This window comes from Rhyacophila brunnea, unplaced genomic scaffold, assembly GCF_057557595.1.
Source record: "Rhyacophila brunnea isolate RB1 unplaced genomic scaffold, BYU_Rbru_1.0 scaffold_23, whole genome shotgun sequence".
Classification (NCBI taxonomy): Eukaryota; Metazoa; Arthropoda; class Insecta; order Trichoptera; family Rhyacophilidae; genus Rhyacophila; species Rhyacophila brunnea.
The window spans coordinates 9205296-9224749 of record NW_028232893.1 but is presented as its reverse complement, the minus strand read 5'-3'; the positions used below and the strand labels follow the sequence as shown (position 1 = coordinate 9224749).

General features: G+C 34.7%; 2 protein-coding genes across 2 annotated transcripts; one reads left to right on the top strand and one right to left on the bottom strand.

Moving 5' to 3' along the window:
* Window positions 1–6473, top strand: LOC147069451 (phenoloxidase 2-like). The gene is made up of 12 exons (XM_085950813.1): window positions 1–132; window positions 1031–1229; window positions 2004–2106; window positions 2534–2654; window positions 2805–3010; window positions 3605–3857; window positions 4295–4459; window positions 4857–4985; window positions 5083–5279; window positions 5477–5622; window positions 5769–6004; window positions 6225–6473. The coding sequence occupies exons 1-12, from the start codon at window positions 1–3 to the stop codon at window positions 6471–6473; spliced, it is 2136 nt and encodes a 711-aa protein (XP_085806939.1).
* Window positions 6474–8996: 2523 nt separating this feature from the next.
* On the bottom strand, window positions 8997–19246 carry LOC147069450 (peroxisome assembly protein 12-A-like). Its single transcript, XM_085950811.1, has 6 exons — window positions 19240–19246; window positions 18161–18357; window positions 16232–16464; window positions 12787–12934; window positions 12024–12103; window positions 8997–10394 (listed from the first exon to the last, which is right to left on the bottom strand). The coding sequence occupies exons 1-6, from the start codon at window positions 19244–19246 to the stop codon at window positions 10286–10288; spliced, it is 774 nt and encodes a 257-aa protein (XP_085806937.1). The 3' UTR covers window positions 8997–10285.
* Between the last annotated feature and the right edge of the window lie 208 nt (window positions 19247–19454).

The window sequence follows — 19454 nt, the reverse complement described above, 5'->3', positions numbered from 1 at the left end:
ATGGCAGCCAAGGCAGTGTCTAAGGAAAAGAATTTGAAGGATCTTCTTCTGTTGTTCGACAGGCCTACTGAACCCATCTTCACCCCCAAGGGTGACGATGAAACCATTTTGAACATCCCGACTGAATATTTGGTGAGTTTTATTTATTTTCAATAGATTTAAATATTTCAATTAATGCTTTGATAAATTTTGTTGTTATGTTGAAAATTTGAAATTTTCATACATTTTGATACACCGTTATCACAAACTAAGATATGAGGTAATATTAAGTTGGGGTAGGTTAGATTAGGTTAGGTTTAGTTTGATCTAAAAAGAAAGTTGTAAAATATCATGTCCACCTCTGCGGCACATTTACCCTGTCTTCATATCAGTGACGAAAGGTGGAGGTAGGTTGTGGAGATTCGACATACATAGTATAAACTAAACTTTGTCACTCAGACTTATTTATTTTCATTGAACTAATAATACAAATTGTAGAGGGTATTAGTTAGTTTTTTTTAAATTCAATTAAACCCCATGTAAAACAATTTGATCCACTGCCATGAGAGAAGCAGAGAATTGAGAGGTGTGGAAAGTCTTGTTATCTCAGAATATAACAGAATTTCAAGGTAGTCACGATCTTCAGTCATGTGGGAACGACAGAGAAGAGATTTCCGGAAATTTAAGTTTTCTTATATTCCATGTATAATAAATTCCATAATAATTCATGAAGTCATCTTCTCTCCGATTTCTATTAATATTTGTAAGGTTGGTATTCTGTTGTAAATCAGGAATGTTTTTGAATTTTAGTTTGTTAAGAATTTACAAGCATTTTACTAAAATTTTAAATCATCCAAAAACATAATGATCTGATATACCACAGAAAGCCAAACGTACAAATAGCTGCCCTGAGAATAGATGTTTTTAGACATACCTATCAACATATTCATGCCATGCACGGAAATAGTACTATACCTGTAACTATGACCTATATAGTTACTAAATTTTTAGCCATTCTCGAATAAAATTCCTGATGTTCGTAATTATTCAGTTGCAAGGCGACCTAGATGCGGTGACTTCCCTAGCCACCAATTTCGACAAGGAAAATCCAGACGCAGTCCATTTGGATATCTCCAATGTCCGGAAACCCGACTTGTCTTTCCCGAGGCAGCTGGGACTCATGAGTCCTTTCTCTCTCTTCATACCGCAGCACAAGAAGATGGCTGCCAAGCTTATTGATATATTCATGGGTAAGTAACACACAGACCTATTTTTTAGCAATGTTTTTACAAGTAACATTTTAAATACATACTTTTTCAACTATTACTGCAAACTGATTATGTAATGTATCATCATCATCAGCCTGAGTCTATCCACTGCTGGATGAAGTCCTCTTCAAGCTGCTTCCACTTCTCTCGGTCCTGTACATTGCGTTGCCACATACTTCCGCAGAACTTTATCATTTCATCGATCCAGCGGTCTCTAGGTCTACCTTGCGGACATTTTGTACTTCTTGGATACCACTGGATGACTAGATTTGTCCAACGATTGTCTCTTCTTCGAGCTATGAGTCCAGCCCATCTCCATTTAAGGCTTTTAATAAACTCTATTACATCGCAGACCCTTGTCTGCTTCCTTATAAACTGATTCCTCTTTTTGTCCTTTCGCGTTATGCCCAGCATGCACCTCTCCATACCACATTGTGCTACTCTAAGTTTCTGGATCTCTCTTTTACTTAGGGTCCATGTTTCACACGCATATGTGATAACAGGAAGCACACACTGGTTGAACACTTTAGCCACAGTGGAAGTGCTTTAGCACAAGCGCTAAAGGCACAGTGGAAGGTCACTTTTGAAGACATTATTCAGGCGGCCAAAAGCAATCCAGCCTAGCTTTACTCTGCGAAAAATTTCATCAAATATACATCCATCTATAGAAGTGTATCGATTGCTAATCTGCAAACCATTAAAAATCATTCTTTTGTTATTGAAATATTTTACGAACTGTCTTTAAAAACTTTTCAGCGGCTCGTGACGGAGATGAGTTGATGTCGTGGGCTGTGTACGCTCGTCCGAGGATCAACGCAGCTATGTACAACTACTCCTTGTCTGTGGCCATGTTGCATAGGTAATTAATTATTGTCTATTGTTTATATTTAAATCACATAATTCGGAAACACCTAATAGAAACAATCTTGAAAAAATATAAGTGCTGGGTCCACATGCAACTGATTTCAGCCAATGTGCTTGACCAATTTAGCCACCTGCACGATATTTAATTACAATGAAATTAACCAATAATTGTATCTATATTTAAGACAATGACTGCTGTGCCATTGTAAAAACAGAAGTCATAAAGATCTTGTATCTTGATCCATTGGTTAAGGGTGTGAATTCACTATATGTGTTTAGATCCATGGTAAAAAAAGAATTTTGTAATACCTCTATATTGTAAAAGTTCATATTTTCCACATCAGGACAGTAATGGTGACCTATCTTACCTCCCTGGGCATTTATGTTTACTGTAGATAAATTTTATTCTCACTTTTTTTCAGGGCTGACACGAAGAAAATCTACCTGCCCAATTTCATCGAGACCTTCCCGGATAAGTACGTTGACAGCCGAACCCTTGTAAAGGCTAGGGCTGAGGTCTCCGTTGGACCCAAAGGAACTTGGGTAATTAAATTCAAAAACTTGTTTCTTGATACCTATATCAATAATTGAATCAACATTCAAATAGATGTCAAAATATTATGTATAATGTAAAACTATGTATTATCATTATCGCTGGGAATATGTTCATATTGATGTTTATATACTATGTAGGAGCCGATTAAAGTGCCCCGTGACAACACCGGTTCAGATACCAACATTGAACACCGAGTGGCATACTTCCGTGAGGATTTGGGCATCAACCTTCACCACTGGCATTGGCATCTGGTGTACCCCAACTATGTGACCGACAGGACCATCGTGGCTAAGGACAGGAGAGGAGAATTGTTCTATTACATGCACCACCAGGTTCTTGCTAGGTAAAACATTTATTTCACTAATATCACACGTTTCAGTCCTTTACTCAACTATGAATTTGATTACTTTGTCTATGTTTTTACAGACAAATTGCAAATAATAATTCAAAATTTGCTGTAATTCGAATTGTTAATGAAATTTCAAATTAATAAATATTTAGTGAATGTGAATTAACTTAATTTTTTGAGATGTGTAGAAAGGACACGTCTCTATAATCCCATAAAATTATAAGCCAACATTTCATACTTTGTTTTATGAGTTTTTATGCCTCATGATATTATTACTATGGCAGTATCTGACAGGACGCAGATTTTTAATGACACATATTGAATGTAGAGCTCTTACTAAAATCGCTGTAATACCGATAATTTGAGTCGTAGTATTTCATAATTATTCAAACAGATGTCACTGTGTGATTAATTTTTTAGATTATGCAAATCAATCGACAGTGGCTAGTAATTTGAGTTTAAAGTCGGACGAGATAACTTGCGAAATTTGTATGTGTATGCTAAAACCGGTTAAATATAACAGTATTTGACTTTTGAAACGGCTATTCGGTAGTGAAAATTTTACTATATAACATTCTTTGTTTTCAGATACAATTTCGAACGTATGTCAGTCAACCTGAACCGTGTGAAACGATTGAGCAATCTCCGCGAACCGATCATCGAAGGCTACTTCTCTAAGCTGGATTCCCACATTGCTGGCAGAGGATGGCCGGCGCGCGCCGACAATACTGTTCTTCAGGACGTCATTAGAGAGGTGGATAACATCCGGTTGGATGTGGCTGATCTTGAGAGGTGGAGGGACAGAATCATGGAAGCAATTGAAGAAGGATTTGTCGTCAAGGTGTGTAAAGAAATGTCATGTGTCATGTTGAGATATTTTGTCTAAAATGGGACGACATATTTGTTCTTTGTTTCTGGGACAAAACTACTTGTGTAAGTTTTAATGCAGCTGAGATAATTGCATGATTTCATCACAGTTTCGAAAATGTTGTAACTTAGAAGTTCATTGATATTACTTGTTTATTTAATTTATATCAAATAAGTATTGATTACGCATGCTCTGACATGTTTTGATGACAGAAGAACCTTTGTTTACTATGACAAAATCAATTACTCCCATAAAAGAGGATAATTAGTACTCGTAGAATTAAAATGTTATTTTCGTTAAAATGTAATGTAAAAACTTTTGCCCCTGTCCCACAGATCTGTTGTTGACTGTATCACAACAACCTGCTAATATAAAAATATTTAAATAATCTGAATATAAAATAATTTCAGCCTGATGGTACACGAGTCGTTCTGAGTGAACAAGAGGGCATTGATGTCCTCGGAGATATTGTGGAGTCATCGACACTGACGGTTAACAGAGCCCTGTATGGAGATCTTCACAACATGGGACATGTGCTACTTGCTTTCTCTCACGATCCGCAGCATCTGCATTTGGTAAATATAGCTATCATTCTTTTACTTTGAGGATTGACCTAGTACTGGTATAAACTGATGCCCCCTCCCAGAGCACGAGTATAGCTTGACTAGTCACCGATACAATCACTGATAATTTCACCATTAAAGAGATTTTGATACGTAAAAAATTTAATAAAGACTTAGTTGCAATGTGTAAAGAATTATAAGAAATATTGACTAAGGACTAGTGCAGACACTTTTGGCTGTTACTGGTAGCAGTCACATGATACAGACTATATTTCTTGTGCTGGTGTGAATACCTGTACCTGTGACCTCTGACGAGGTGCACTAACCTACCAGTGGCTGCAACCAGATTTACGTGATTACTTCTACATCAGTCTAATTGTTAAACATTATTTATTGTTATTAATTTTAGGAATCCTTTGGAGTGATGGGTGACTTTGCGACAGCCATGCGTGATCCCGCCTTCTACCGCTGGCATGCGTACCTCGATGACATTTTCCAGCGATTCAAGGGCAGTCTGCCAAGATACTCCGCCAAGAGGGTAAGATTGCATTTCCAAATTTTTTCAGTTATCATATTGTTTTTCCCAAACAAATGCCAGTATTTGCATAATACATTGTTTTTTCATTTATTCACAGCTGGATTATGCGGGAGTCAAGGTCAAGAGTTTGGACATCAAACTAAACAGCGATGCGTACAAGGGAGAAGATGCCAGCACGTTCCAGACCTTCTGGCAGGAGAGCGACATCAATCTCTCCCGTGGTATGGACTTCACTCCGAGGGGCTCCGTATTTGCCCGGTTCACCCATTTACAACACGAAGCATTCACATACAAGTGAGTTATATACACACGGGAAACAAGGCATTCTATACTTATTAATGAATTCTCAAAATAATAATCATCAGCATTGAGTTGCTAGATTGACCTTTTGAAAGTCTACCAAATGCAGGAGGGCGGTTAAATTTCATGGTTTATATTCATTTGTAAATCACGATAAAAATATAACTAATGAAAATAATGTATGCTTTCAGCTTCGATGTCAACAATGAGACCAACGCTGAAAAGATGGGAACGTGCCGCATCTTTATGGGCCCCAAATATAACGAGAGAGGGCAGCCATTCTTGATGAGGGAGATGTCGCAGTTGATGGTTGAAATGGACAAATTCGTCGTGTCATGTAAGCTTTGAAATCATAATATTTTCAACAATACAGTTGAAATTCAAAATAATGTTTGCGACCGTGTTTCATATTTAAATACATACTCTCTTGTGAATGTTTCATATTTTATGCATATAAAGAATAATTTGAATTAAAACTTGCAGTGAAACCCGGCATTAACACCATTACCCGTCAGTCTATCGACTCCTCGGTTACAATCCCATTCGAGAGGACGTACCGCAACCTGGATGAAGACCGTGGTGTAGCAGGATCAGAGAAGGAGGCTCAGTTCAACTTCTGCGGCTGCGGATGGCCACATAACATGCTTGTCCCCAGGGGAAAACCAGAGGGCATGCCCATCTATGTGTTCGTGATGATTTCGGATCACACTACTGACAAGGTGATTTAATGATTTTTGTTTTATTCTACACTGACAACATTTAAGAATGTTATAATTCTTATTGTTGAAAATAATATATACATTTGAAAAACGTCATTTAATGTCTGGTTGAATGTTATGGTTTTTTCAATGATATAATAATATGCATATTTGGTTTAAGGGCACAAAATGCGGTACAATCCATCTATTCAACTTCTAATTACCTCCCAAATTCTTTCAGATTGACCAAGACGAAGAAGGTGAATGTGCTGACGCCGCCAGTTACTGCGGCCTGCGTGATCGTCGTTATCCTGACACCAAGTCCATGGGCTACCCATTCGACAGGGCACCCCGCGATGGAGTCACCTACATTGAGAACTTCCTCACAGACAACATGAAGCTCTTCGAGACCAAGATCAAGTTTACCGAGAGGACCGTGCCGGCCAAGGCACCGTCCGCGCCTGCCGTCACGAGAACTGCCAAGAAGTAACTCACTCATAATGATTGAAACAGCCTGCAATTTTTCATCCTCACAACATTATCCGATATTAGCATTCTTTATTTAAAATTAATGACAGTACACAGTATATTTTTTTTATTATTTTTATGGCATTCAATTTTTGTTTAAATTATCATTATCATCAACTTCATAATAACCAAAAAAAAATTGTGTACAAATAGAAGGATCCTTATACGTTATTTTTGTCATGACATTTGAATTTATTTAGCAAACGCATGAAGCATCGTTTCGTTGATAAGCATCACGAACATGAACATCGCTCATTTGCCATTACGATTTTCTTATTCATGCAATATGGTGGCCATTTTTCTAATGTTCAATGTGATTACTTACTCGAGTGCAGTTATATACAGTTTTACACAAATTTTATAGAATTTTTCAACTAAATCATAATGCTGTAGTATAAAGTGTAGTATTACTAGGGGCTTATCTACTCAGTGACAGATTGTCTTTTTTTACACTCTGCAAATTGGCAAATAATTGTCATAGTAGAAGTGTGAAGTTTTCTTCAAATGAGCTTGCAATGCAAAGTCACTTGTAGCTAATTTTATAGTCCTTTTTTCTTCAATTTCATACATTTAACTCTTTCTATCTCTACAGGAGGTTTCAACATCTTTGATAATAACTCTTGTTTCTTGTAATCAAATCTTCCAATTTGTTGACATTAATTTTATTTATTTCAAAATTCTTTATTCAAAATTCAAGACAGTAGAATTATACTTTTTTAATTTAGATTTATGGCATTCAGTTTTATCATGAAAATTAATTATTTCAAAAAAAAAATGGGCCTAAGTTACCTACATAAATCTTTTTCAGCACATTAATCAATGCCTACTTCACTCATTTTTTAATATAGTGACTTTCCAATGAATTATCCCGTATCTAACAATAAATATACTAAATTTGTCAATAGAATAATGCCATGAATTTTTCATAGGCTTACTCGGTCACTTGATCTATCTGTCAGAGCTTCCAAACCAGTCACCCAAAATATCCCAGTAGAAATGTTTAGAACAACCGATTTCAGGTAAGATTTTTTTTCTCAATAGGTTTATCCGATAATCAATAATGAATATTAATTTATTTGTAACAAATGAAATGATTAGTTTAAAAACCTGTTCATTAATATTTTTTCAAAACTTACTCTATAGCTCACACAAGAAATTTCTAAATTTAAATTATCACAATTTAATAAACCAGAAACTAAAATGATAACAATTAATAATTGCCAGTTTAATAAATCCAGTTTTTTATATACATTTTTTTAACAAATACCGACCTACCTATAGCCATAAAGTTCATATTATTGTATTTTTGATAATTTTCTAATATCATTGAATTGTTTCGATTCTATGCAGAACCAATATGAAACCTTTTGGACCTGAATGCTAGCACATCAGTCAAGGGATTGACTGCTTTCTGTTAAATTACCTACACAAAAAATACTAATTTTTAATTAAAAAGGCCTGTCTTTAAAATAATAGTGTTATTGTACATGTACAAGCTATATTTTTATAAATTCAATTCACTTGCTGTTAAGAATACAAATGCTAACTTTCAACACAGTGCTTTAACAAGATGTAATTTTTTTATTATCCTATGTTTAAAATTTGATCAAAAATTGTCTATGTACTTATATTTAAATTCTTTCTGTTCACAACCCACACATTATTATTGTATTCTGATTTGAAATTTGTTGTATGGAATATTTATGACAATGAAAATTATGTAATTGAATAATATTAGATTTAAACCGACCACCCGCTTGTCTCTTGAAATGATCTAATTTTAATAAATATATAATTATTATAAACATAACCTATTTGTTTCAATTATTTGATATGCTTCATTTGTTACAATGCCAACACAATGTTGAATGATGACATATTTTGTCGGTCATTATTGCATTTCGGTAAAAACAATCAATTCTACTTACGAGTAGTTCACTGCAAAACCAATTTAATAATATACAAACAACCAATTAATTAAAAAACAACCTTTAAGCTTAAGATTGAAGGTGGGCAGATCCTACTTCATCCCCTGTGCAAGAAGTAGGCTACTATATTTATTGTCTATGGTTGCTATAGCCGACAGTGTTTAGATTGCGCCTGTTGTATTGCTGTGACCACTCTTACTTGTTTCCTGTCCAAACCATCAGACCTTACCTGTTATGTGATACATTAATGATGTTTGACTTACACATTACATTATTACAGCGGTGACAAGAATTTTATATACGGTCATTATACACCTGTACACATGCATGGATTTACCGCAAGCAATAACGTATAAATTAAACTATCGCCATGATAACTGTTTACACACAAAAGTGCTGACTATCTCTCTAAATTCATTCTTCATAATGCCAAGTGTTAGAATTAAAATAATACACAGATACAATAAGAGTTTCTGAATAACTCAGTGTTAAAATGACAAGAAATAAATAAAAAATTGTTTATTTATGTTATTCAATAAAATATAAAACTACCCCCCTGAACATATTTTATTTTACAGATTGTTATCAAGCTGTTAAAACCTGTGATGTGACAATTTTGTCAATATGTTATTTTTAATAATAGTAGAAACCACCAATTAAACATGCTCACTGTAATAGACTGTAGTAATGCTAGACTGTTAATACTTCCAATTTATGTATGTAGTAATCATATCGAAACTATTACAAATACTCGATGACATGTTATTTAGAGAGATCAAGTGATTAACAGACTAATTGTATCATATTTGTGGTTATTGAACAATTTTTTAACTCCCATAAATAACAATTTTGTCACATAGTAGGTTTTAACACCTCCATGACAAAAACTAACTAACAAAATTTTTATGATACAAACATAATCACTGGATAAAGTAAGTTATTTATTATTACCTTGGAAACCGTCGAAGCATTTAGATTTATGTATATACAAATTTAGTGTACACTTTTTATGTTGAATCTTAACACCCTACCTCCACCCCTCGCCACTGCCCCCCTCATCATCACACTTCATCACAAAAACATGTGATATTTTTGAATCCCCGCCCCCAATTCATTAAAAAAGAAACCATTTCATCTCTGTTCTGGCAGAACACACTAACTGGAGAATACTAGTTTTGAGTAATTTGACATTGAAGTTGTTAAAATGTTTGAAATGGTCTATCATGTGAGTTTATTAAGTATTTGTAAAAAGGATGACTTTAAAATAAAGACTGTTTATTTATTAAGAAGGTTTCCAGACGGTAAAGTTTGAAATAATGAACATTTTAGTATAACTAACTCAACATGTCATTTTTTCGAATTAGTGTCTTTTGCCAGAACAGTGACGATTTATTCTTTAAAAAAATGAGTCTACTTTGTTGGTTTTTCCACAACCCCTCTAACCTCCCATCATAAATAGTAAACCTCCCCCTCTTGGGGCGTGACGTTATATATAGACGACCCCAAATGTAGTTATATTTTTCTCATTGATATTCCCTCATGAAATTTCCATAAAAAAAATATTCATTCATGAATAAAAATGTTAAATTTAATAGGAATGTATGCAATTAACATAAAGCTTTTATTCACATATCAAATGTGAATCAGGAAGTATTCAAGAACTCTTGTTATAACCGGAGCAGGGAACCGAACCAGAAATGAACCCGTTATGATCTTTTTAATTTGAACCCAACCTTTAAAACATGTAGGGGTTCCACAGCTCTGGTCAGAACAGGAACAATAATTCTTACATTTATAACACCCACAAACATGATAATTGAGTATTTTTCCACTTTCCATTAGTATTTTAAGTGTAAATTCTGGTTAAATCACTTATGCGGGCCGGGTACTTAGTGACTGGACATCGGCTGTCGTTGTTCAGGTGTCTCACTATGCACTTGTAGCAGAAGACATACCTGGAATAAAAATATTTATATCTGTACCTACGAACCAGTGTATTGTTCAGGAGCACACTCAAGGGGGGGTTTTCGCGTCTGGACCACCCCCAGGAATAAAAAAATAGAGTTTATTAAGGTTGATTGTAGCACTCGCTAGGTTGTACATAAAAACTCGCCTCGACTGCAACACATCTAATTTGTCTATGCCCTTTTCCTTGCATTCATAAAACATATGTAACTTAATCAGCGTTGCCAGATAATTATTTTACCAAATCGAGATTTTTACCATGTGAAATAAAAAAATCGGGATTTTGGAGCAAAAAGCGGACAACCTAAAAAACTTAGTTCAATATTTCAAATGCTCATCTCTATAATCATAAATGACACATCATAAACTACAAAACTCTTTAACTATCAAAATAATAGTATTAAACTATATTTTTTTCACCACTCGCCAATTTGTACTGATTTGGCTGAAGATTTTACTTCCTGAAGAGTTTCTTTCAGCACATGATTTCCGATTTTATCAACTTAATAGAACACATTCTGATTTTTCATCTGACCATTTTAAATTCATCTGATAAAATACCCATTCGGTAACGCAATTATTAGATGTTGGTATGCTTAAAATAAATGAAATCAGCTAGAAAATATTTTCTAAATATAGTCTCTTTTCTCGGGAGTAACTTGAATATGTCTTAATCTAAATGTCGCGCCATCCCGGGGGGCCTGTTAGTGTCAGATCATGATAGAGCAAGAATGTTAAACGGTGGCCATCATATCATATCCAATATTTCCGCCTTCTTATTCTCTTAAACACCAATACAAAATCGCTGTATCTTTGTCTGATATACAATTACATTTATTCATTTTGAGAAGAATATTGCGTTACATAATTTTCATGGCTGTGTGCGAGGGAGAGACTTGCAACATGGCAGGCAGTTATGGTTTATGGCTATGTTCATGTTGAGTTAAATTTCAGTGTGCATTACGCCTAATTGCGGGAAGCAACATTGCCATGTTAGTCACTGTTTTGTTTATCTGTCATTCCACTTTCATCGTTCTTAATTAGTTAGTTTTATATAACTTCGGTATTCTATGCATCAGGCTCTAAGGAAATATTTATATTAAGGTTGTACCTCAGTTGAGGCACGGTCTAAAAAGATCGTGGTTAGGCGATTCACGGATTGCGGGTCGCGGGTGCAAATGACGCATGCCAAACAAAATATAATTTGTCATATAAATCCAACATACGTCCATTTTATGTTCTGTTTATTGTTCTATTAGTAACAATAAGAATATATTCATTGACATGTTTTCTTTTTAAAGTAAATGGGTAACGTTTTTAGTCATCTTTACACGATTTAAGAATCAATCCGCCCGTCGCCATCATGAAACATAGTGACGTGTTTCCAGCTCGACGTTCTCTCTCAGAAAGCGAGCGAGTCCAAAATTTCGTCGTGCCTATAGTTGAAAATTATTTGCCGTTTCACTGATGTATCATCACCTTAAGGAAATATCTTACCCCGATACTGGCAATGCTGCTGGTATTTTCCAAGTCTGTGGACATATCGGACACCTGTATATAACTTCGGTATTCTATGCATCAGGCCCTAAGGAAATATTTATATTAAGGAAATATCTTACCCCGATACTGGCAATGCTGTTGGTATTTTCCAAGTCTGTAGACATATTGGACACCTGTATTGTGATGCTCGAATGTCCGCCTGTTGGAATAGTCAATCATTAATGTACAACGTAATCAAGTAATAAAAAGAAAAGCAGTTGAGCCGTTTATTTATCAAAATCGATAAAGCCGCATTGACACGGTCCAAGTACGACCAAGCACGGATCGAGTGCCATCCAAGTGACAGCTTCATACTAATTATTTCTATCCAAGTTAACTTGGATGAGTAAGACGCGGTCCAAGTAGCTTGGGTAGAAATAATTAGTATGAAGATGTCTCATACGAATGCACTTGGATGGCACTCGGTCCAAGTGTACTTGGATCGTACTTGGACCGTGTCAACGCGGCTTAAGCCTAAAAATGGTCAAAATCTAGCAAATAATACGTACATATTTAAATGTAATTATCTATAACTTGTAAAATCTAACAAAAATGAGTGTAATTTTTTAAAATGATAATTAAATTTCTACATAAACCAGTAAATTAAAATGATAAAAACTAGTGGTAATAATAATAAAAATGGGTAGGTAAATTAAAAAGAATTTGACATTAAAACCAATCATTTAAGCTTGAAACCTTTATTTACCATGAACTGTGTACATATCGGTATATTGAAATAGATAGGTACCTCATAATGTATGTACAAACAAATAGTGATTTATATGGTTTTCTCTGCACGTAAGTATGTAGTACGTATTTAGATAAATGTGTAATAATATTTACTTTCGGAGGCTCTGGGATGGGCAGCGTGGTGGCTTCCATGTGCGGCCCTCTATCTTCCCACCACTTGAGGAATTGAATGAAGAACGCTCCGATTTCCATGGAACGCACTATTACAGTTCCGACCATTCCAAAAGTCACTCTGGCAGAACTGAAAAATCAATATTATAAGTATTTGTGGATTTTGATGAAATGTCAGCACACTAGGACTCTCTGTTAATGGTTGTATCCAGAGGGTCGGAGAGATTTTGTGCAACCTTCAGGGACGTGTAAACGTCAACAATTTCCTGTACCCGGGGTTCTCCATTAATCCTTTATAAGGCAAAGGTCAAAAACGGTTTATTTATCGACCACCGCATTTATGAGCTATAAGTCATACACTAAACTTGGAAATATCAATCTTAGTGCTTCAAGACGTTGTCGAGAACGTTCTCTGGTTACGAAATAAACCATCTAATATGAAGTATACGTCAAGCGCTCGCAAAACATTAATTCAACGATTGGTCGATGTATCGGCCATTGCGCGTTTGCGGTCGCGACTCGACGGATTCGCGAGTGACACTTGACTTTGCAAGTCATTTTTTTCCCATTTATATTATGTTTTGTGAAAAGAGGTATGTACATAATTATTTATTATGCATTTATTTATCGATTTACATTATATTTTTTACTTGGAACTTTAATTGGAAATAGAATGATGAAACATGTAGTCTATTTACTTATTTCATCATTCTTTTTCCAAGCGGGAAGTACATAACCTCAAATTTTCAATTTGCACGACTGACTTCTAGAATTATTTTAAACATAAAAAAGCGGTTTAGGCAGCAGTGCATAGGTATATTTTATTGTGAATATAGTATACTATCATGAATATATTTTATTTTTACTCAAAATATTTCGGATCGGAAAAGTTTTCAAAATATCCGTGAAGAAATGGTGTTTTTTTGTTAGTTGTGCATCAATTGAATGCTAAAATACTCAATTACTATCAATATCGCAACTTTCATGGGACTGTATTATATTTTACTGTAGAATCAAATCAAATCAAATTTATTTATTTTACATATAATGAACATAACAAATTATAAATTCAAAGCGTTCATGACATGACATAAAATAAGTGTTAATAATTTTTAAAAATAAAAATACAGAGAATAAGTAATAAAATAAGAAAATAAATAAAATAAGTAACAAAATAAAAGTAGATGGCAGCACACAGAATGAACTTTGATAGACCCTATCTTAAAAACATATAAAACAACGTCCACCTAAATTCACCCTCACGTAAGTGGAATATATCAATATCCGAAGCGATTTCATTAAACATGGTTACTGCCCTCCCAATTGGCATTACTAATGGCAGGTTAGTTCTGCACCGTGGGAGAACAAACAACGGATGCCCTCGATTCCTAAGGTAATTATCAGAGACACACAAGCCAACACCACCAAGAATGGCAGAGTACACATTAACGCCGCATGTAAGTCTGAAAAAATATGTAGCTAACTAAAGATACCTTCTAAATTTTAAGCTACAGTATGTAAGCATCCCTAAGAGAAAATCAGTCGGATAGAACCACGGATAATATCCATACAGCCGAAAGTAAAGGAGTCTTAAAAATTTCTTTTGGACTCTCCACCATAATGCCGTACTTCAACTGATGCGGGGCCCAAACGATAGACCCACTCTCAAGTCTGCTTCTAACTAAGGAGTTATAGAGAATTTTTAGTACCATAACATCCGAAAAGACGCAAAGGGAAGTACGCAAGACAAAGCCCAACATCTTTAGCGCCTTAGAAGCCTTTAGAAGTAACATCATCATCATCAGCCGAGGTCTATCCACTGCTAGATGAAGGCCTCCCCCATCATACTCCATTTTTCTCGGTCATTTCGTAATATGGTAATGTTGTAGGTAGGTAGGTACTGTTACGATAATATGTTTTATTTTTGTTTCAGTTCATCATGAGTAAATCCAAGAAAAAAAGTTGTCAATGTGCTTATTGTAGTACGGTTAGAGAGCCAAAACGCACATCTTATTTTTGTAAGCAATGTAACGTGCCGCTTTGCATACTATGTTTTGAAAAGTATTACGTAAACGGGTGTAAAAAAAAATTAAATTGAATTGTAAATTTTCTTATGATTAAATAAATAATATATACAACCATTATTTCTTTATTTTATTTGAAAAAAATTATATCAAAAAAAAATACCAAGTGGATCCCACAGTGGTCTAGGGGCAGACCAAAGAAGAGGTGGGCTGACTGTATCGAAGAGGACTGGAGAAAGATGGGGAGGGCTGGAGACTGGAGAGGAGCATGTGGAGGACAATTGTAGAGGAGGCCAAATCCCGCCCCGGGATGTAGTGCCGAGAAAGAAGAAGAATGTAACGTGCCGCTTTGCATACTATGTTTTGAAACGTATTACGTAAACGGGTGTAAAAAAAAATTAAATTGAATTGTAAATTTTGTTATGATTAAATAAGTAATATAATTATACAACCATTATTTTTTTATTTTATTTGAAAAAAATATATCAAAAAAAAATACCTGAATGGGTACTGGTTGATAAAAAAACCATCATAAATTAAATTAAATAAATTTTCCAAAATTCTGATAGATATTTTTTATTTTTATATTGAAATTGTTTTAAGATATTAAATATCTGATGTAAAATGATAGAGATCGGTTTGAAATGAAGAAAAAAAAATGTTTTGCTCTATAAAGGGTTAAAAGTGAGAGTAGACTAGAAATTGAAATTAATAAAAGACTATTGTGCCAGGCAGTAAATGTCGTTTCAGTCCAATGAAGGTGCTGTGTTTCATGGCATTGAACCGACAATTGAAATTGCTACTTGTACAAAACATTAATTTGTCATGTATGGTTCGGAAACCATAGAGAATATGTTGGGCTTAGAGGAGCGGAAAGTGCTACACAGTATCTTTTACATCTTTGGATTAATTGTTATTAACTTAAAGTTACGTAATATGCATTTTGACCTAAGAATTTGAACTCTAGATAGGGGTGATATAGGTATTTCATTTCAAGAATTTTAAAGACGAATCGAACAATTGTATTTATATTCTTCTTCTATTGCCAGCCCCAAAAACAAAAGTGTGACTCGCATTCTGGTTTGAAGTCTATTGTATTGTTTACATAACCTACTTATGCTTTTATCAGTGTTTCAGGTGATAATAATGGTCAATGTATTGCTTTTGGCTGTCTATATAAAACTGACAAGGGAGTATCTCTCCACGAGACGTTTTATGCCTGTGTTTGGCCCTGAAAATTGGCAAACAAATCTCATTGTACAATTAGTGTGAAGTTCTCTTCAAATGAACCTGCAATGCGGTCACAACCTAATCATTAGATCAGAAGACTCTTTTTTGCCTCAATTTCACACATTAAGGCTCCGTCTCTATAAGTTCTTTCAACATATTTGATTTTGACTTACTTGATATTACCACTCCTCAAATCGCCAAAGAAATCCGACCACGTTCTATCTTCAATTCCGGTATTGTTAGGTTGATAGTTTAAGGTGAGTGACGCGATTTTTAGCAGTGGCGAGTGACTGACGGATCTACCCGACATGTACGCCAAGTATTGAATCATGCAGACCGATTCATATAGAAAGTGGAACGATGCATGAATTTTGATAAGCAGCTTTTGATAGATGCCTTTCAAATTCTGAAAAAACAAAAGATAATCAAAGTGATGACTCAGTTACGATAGCATCATGATGAAACCTATAGCCAATTGATCAGGTATAAATTTATCATAATATCAGTTTCTTCAGTTCAGTTATCAATAACGTTGTCAAAATAACATAACTTGAAGAATGATATTGGCGAGACAGTCAGCACTTTTACGTATAAACAGATATTTTCGCAATAACTTCAGTGTTGCCATCTTTTTCTATGCTGATTATAGTACAAAGGCGTAAAAAGTAGTATTTCTAAAAAATATATAGTACAGGAACATTTTTCGTCTTGAATCCTTTAAAATTATAGTATTTTGGTATATTTGGCGTAAAAGTATAGTATTTTACATTTTTCGCGGAATTAAAATTATAGTATTGTACTATAATTATAGTACGGTTGGCATCACTGATTGACTTTCAAATGTGGCAAAACATCCTTTATTGAATGTACATAATTTGGAAAAATGTCAGAAACATAGATACATATAGGAAAAAATCTTGGAAAAAATTGTACTAAATGGTACTCACATACAGTTGAACTCGGTTATTACCAGTGACGTCCCGTGGGGGTAGGCAGATTGAGCGTCGCTTGGGGGCGGCATTTACTCGAAGGGCGGCAAATCGAGGAGAATCATTTGGAATATATAGAAATAGCTACATAAACTTAGTAATAACGAATTTTATAGGCCTTAAGTCTATAGGCCGATCGTGGGTATATCGAAAATATCTTTCCATTAAAAAAATCAGCTCACTGGTTTTATCGGGTCTGCGATATCTAGAATACTTCCATTGCCTTTCGACGTCCTTGATGACCAGAAACGACACGTGCAGATTCGCGAATAAATAGTCTGATATTTTGTTAGTAAAAGTATCCACACAACACATTCCTTAGATATTGGACTCTTGAAAGGATGATAAAAATACTGTAAGTAAAAATAAAAACCAGGCGGCATTTCGGCGCTGGTTAGGGGCGGCATTTTATCTAGGGACGTCACTGGTTATTACGATCATGGAAATAGCTAGATCTCGGATGTAATGAGGAAATATTCATTGACATTTCAGTTTATGATTTTTTCCATACATTTATTCACTTTCATAACGAGCTTCTTCTCGGGTATACCGAGCAGAACTGTTAATGTGTCAATTGTTTAAAAACAACATTTTCGATCCTAAGCAATAATATCCGATTGGGCAGTTAATTATACCGATGCCGCCGGGATCGGATTACGTTTATGACACTAGTTAAGTGTCTAAGTACCTAATTGGTGTTTTCGCCGACAACATTCAAAAAGTATCCACGCATATGGTTGAACTTGTATGTAAAAAATCCAAGCTTTATGAAGTCAGTAAGTACCTACCAGCGCCGGCAGCTCATTACAATAAACAACTTGTTTGTTTTTTGCCATGCTTGTTTCGAGGATTTTTACGATGGTTTTCAGATTTTTTATGTTCTATGCTTAAATATAACGTGGCATGAAAAATGTTATACAACGATATAACGAGTAATGCGTATAACGAGCAAGTTCAGTCGGTCCCATCTTCCTCGTAATAACCAAGTTCAAACTGTATATGTATTGTAATCCATTACCATAAATATAGGTTTATGTCCTATTCGGTACAATTGTTTTTCTAATAGTTATGTTTCTGAGAAATTAAAAGTTTAAAGGTCACATATAAGCATACTTTAGGAGTCAACCCATCAAGTTCCTGTAATTTGTACTTCTCCGCCAGCTGGTCTAGTTTCTGCCTGAGGTATGGGAACATGACTAGCAGAAATAGCGAGATCTTCTCTTCTCTGGCTGGCAGGTGGCCGTTATTGAACATTTGCGACCTGAGTGGAAACCGCTGCAGGCCGTAGAAGGATTTAGCGAACGATGCCGCTGTAAAGAGTTTTAATTCAATGTATCATGTCAACTACCTCATGGAATAACACACTAACTCTAAATTATCAACTTTTCAGGAGAGCAAAAAAACCAATCAAAAAAATGTGTGGCAAAATCTGTTTATTTTATGCAAATATTATTAAAATTATAATTTATATCTTAAAAAATAATAACAATAACTTGTGATACCAACACAGGTGGATTATTGTTCCATGTTATTTAAGATATTACAAAAAATGTTATATAATCATAACTCTACTATACTCTTACGAGTATTATTTTAAACAGTATTTTGGGTGTTCTTCGAGAAAAAAATCCAAAAAAAAATTGGCTGGTTTGGAATTTTTTTCTATGCAACAATAACTCAAATAACATAAAATACACTATTTTGAGTTGGTGTGTTATTCCATGAGGTAGTCGATGTTTATTCAGTTAAAGACAATGACATTAATATGGACGAAGCATGTGGAAAAAAATGACACTCACTTTTTTGTCGGGTCTGCCGAATGGCATAATCTGTTCTAACGCCATTACAATAAAGGTGATATTGCTATAAATTCTTGAAGCTTCTTGTCGGGTCTGCCGAATGGTTTGGTTCAGTTACATTTTTCACAAGCCGTCGGCATATCAGTTAATGCTTACTTAGTAAGAAACGTGGACGGCGAAAAATAAAATCCGTTTAGTACATACATTTTAGCATACAAATTTCACATGAATCTAAATACCATTTGCAAATAAAAACTTTTGCCACAGTAATGTTATTAATATTTATTATGTTAAAATGCATTTCTCATCAAAGACATGGGATACTCAGTGTAAGCATAATTCAATCGTGAGGAGTTCAATAAATAGGCCATCACGATTGAACAAATATCTCACTCCACATTTTATCTTGGTAGAGAACTGTCACTCTGTACCATCATGCCTCGGCCAAAAATATCTACGTCGCTGTTATCATTTTATCATTGTATTACTGTACTTGTGTCAATCCGTCAAATAAACACGCAACCGCTCTCAACAAACATACTTCAGTTCTTCACTAATCTTCTCATCACACCATCATCCACTTACTTCAAAATTTATAACAGCAAGCA